This window comes from Cibotium barometz, chromosome 35, assembly GCF_041138505.1.
Source record: "Cibotium barometz isolate CiBa-2024 chromosome 35, ASM4113850v1, whole genome shotgun sequence".
In the NCBI taxonomy this organism is placed as follows: domain Eukaryota; kingdom Viridiplantae; phylum Streptophyta; class Polypodiopsida; order Cyatheales; family Cibotiaceae; genus Cibotium; species Cibotium barometz.
In genome coordinates, this window is record NC_141080.1 from 21,806,211 (window position 1) to 21,808,413 (window position 2,203).

Consider the following 2,203-nt stretch of genomic DNA (forward strand, 5'->3'; position numbering starts at 1 on the left):
CACAAAGTGTAGCACATGCTTATGAGTAAACCCATTAGAATCAACATATAACATATTCCCATCTTTTGACATGTTCAAAAACTTTGTAAGTTGTTTTGAACCAGCACCAAATTGGCCCTCATAAGATATATACCTTTTAGTGAGCTTCTCAAATGTCAAATCCAAGTAGACTCCAATCATAGTAACATCCATGTTCTCCCTCTGAAATTCTACATTTAATTTATTCAATTCAACCAAAACATCAGCCAGCAAATGCATCATAAACTGGACTTGAAAGATTGTGGCATAATTGTACCATTTTTTCTCATGCATTCTCCATTGCTCCAAAATAGCAGGCATTAAGGGAACCAATCTTTCCATTACTTGGCCTCTAGATAGCCATCGAATTGCATGGATTTGTAAAACTTTCAAGTCTGCAATATGATACTCATGCATCAAGTTTCGAAGTTCGACATGTCGATTTGTTGATTTCCCTAGCCATGCATATACCTTGTTTGCAACCTTATCAACAAAAGCAAACACATGAGGATTCGATGCAAAACCATCCTTTGCTGCAAGTGCCTCACGGTGGGAAATACAATGCACGCCCATAATTCGTGAAGCCAATGCTTGAAACCGTGCCACTACACCTGTCTTATGACCTGTCATTGCTGAGGCACCATCCGTTACAAATGCAACTAGTTTCTTCAAATCCAGATTACTCTCTAAGAGCATGGCATGGACAGCATTGTAGATTGCCTCCCCAGATCCATTATCAACTGGTAGCAATCTCACAAATTTACAATTGGGCTCTCCTTTGCCATTCCCAGGCAAGTACAAAATGTAGATAATCAAATGCTTCTCCATGGTTCTATCTGTACTTTCATCAATGAGGATTGAAAAAAATGGACTTTCACAAATTTCAGCATACAAGTCTTGTCTAGTACAATCTCTTAAAGCCATCAAGAACTCTCTTCTAGATACGGGATTGGTATATGCACCATACTCATCAGATGATGGCATATTAGGAGTGCCAAGATCCCTTTGTAACTTACATTGAGTGGGATATTTCTCCAATGCAATATCATTGCATGCACAAAAGTGTACCAGCTTCATACAAGTGATTATTCTAAACTGTTCAGAATGCACCATTGTGTCAATACCCCCATCTATTGGTCCTTTGCCACCAATAGCCTTTAGATTTGCATGATAAATACTTGCAGCTCTCCTATGATCTGCAGATTTTGCATGCTCATTCAAGGCTGAAAGTTGAATGCTTTGGGATCCACCCATTGTGAAAGTATTCACTCTTCCATCTTCTTCACACCAAGTGCATTTTATGCGGTCCTCATTACATGTAGACTTGCATAAATATGCCCAAGGATGTAGTAGAGTCCATTGAGTCCTCCACTTCCTTTTGGGTTTATTGGAAGAAGACTCTTGGGAAATCTCATTACAAGTTTTCGAGCTCCCACCACTACTCTCATGTCCTACATTGGCAATGGTCTGTCTTGACAAAAAAGAATCTATTGAAGGCTGTGACTTTTTCTTTTTGCCACGCCCTCTATGAGGCACTAGATTGGGACGGTCAACCATCACTGAAAATATAAGAATAAAATAAAAAAAGGAAGCCACATGAGAACTATCAAAGAACCTCGTTTCTAGGATAAATGATTAAGCAAGGTCTACAAAGTGAGGTTAAACCCTCATGTATGTTATGTGAAAGATTTCAATAATCGATATTGCTTGGTTGCAAAGGGAAATAGAGATGGTAGCATGTTTACATTGGATATAAGCATGCCTGAAGGTGAAGGTTATAATGTTTGCACATAGCATATAGGTGTGATTGTAGACATTAATATTAGCATAAAGAAATTGGACATGTTAATATTTAGCGTTGAAGAATATGTAGGCGCAAAGTATTATTATAAGTTTTGGCAAAGGTCAAAGTGGATGGAATGCACAGAGTTTGTGAAGTGTGCCAATTAGGTAAGTAGGCTAAGCATGCATTTCTACATGATAAGCATGTAAGTCAAAGACCTTTAGATGCGGTGTATTTTGATGTGGACAAAGTGCATTTTGATGTTTAGGGAGGACTTCAAACATTGTTGGATGTGGTGCATTCTAATATTTGGGGAGGACCAACAAAGAAGACATCAATCAAAGGATGCCATTATTATGTATCATTGATAAAACCATAATAGGAAAGTATGGGTGTATTTCA

The 2,203-nt window shown here is 38.2% G+C and overlaps 1 protein-coding gene across 1 annotated transcript in view; it reads right to left on the reverse strand.

Moving 5' to 3' along the window:
• Positions 1-1,272, reverse strand: part of LOC147618230 (uncharacterized) — a 1,968-nt gene extending 696 nt beyond the window's left edge. Inside the window, exon 1 of the mRNA XM_086775208.1 lies at positions 1-1,272. This exon is cut by the window's left edge and continues 696 nt beyond it. Coding sequence (XP_086631334.1) covers positions 1-1,272 — 1,272 coding nt within the window.
• Between the last annotated feature and the right edge of the window lie 931 nt (positions 1,273-2,203).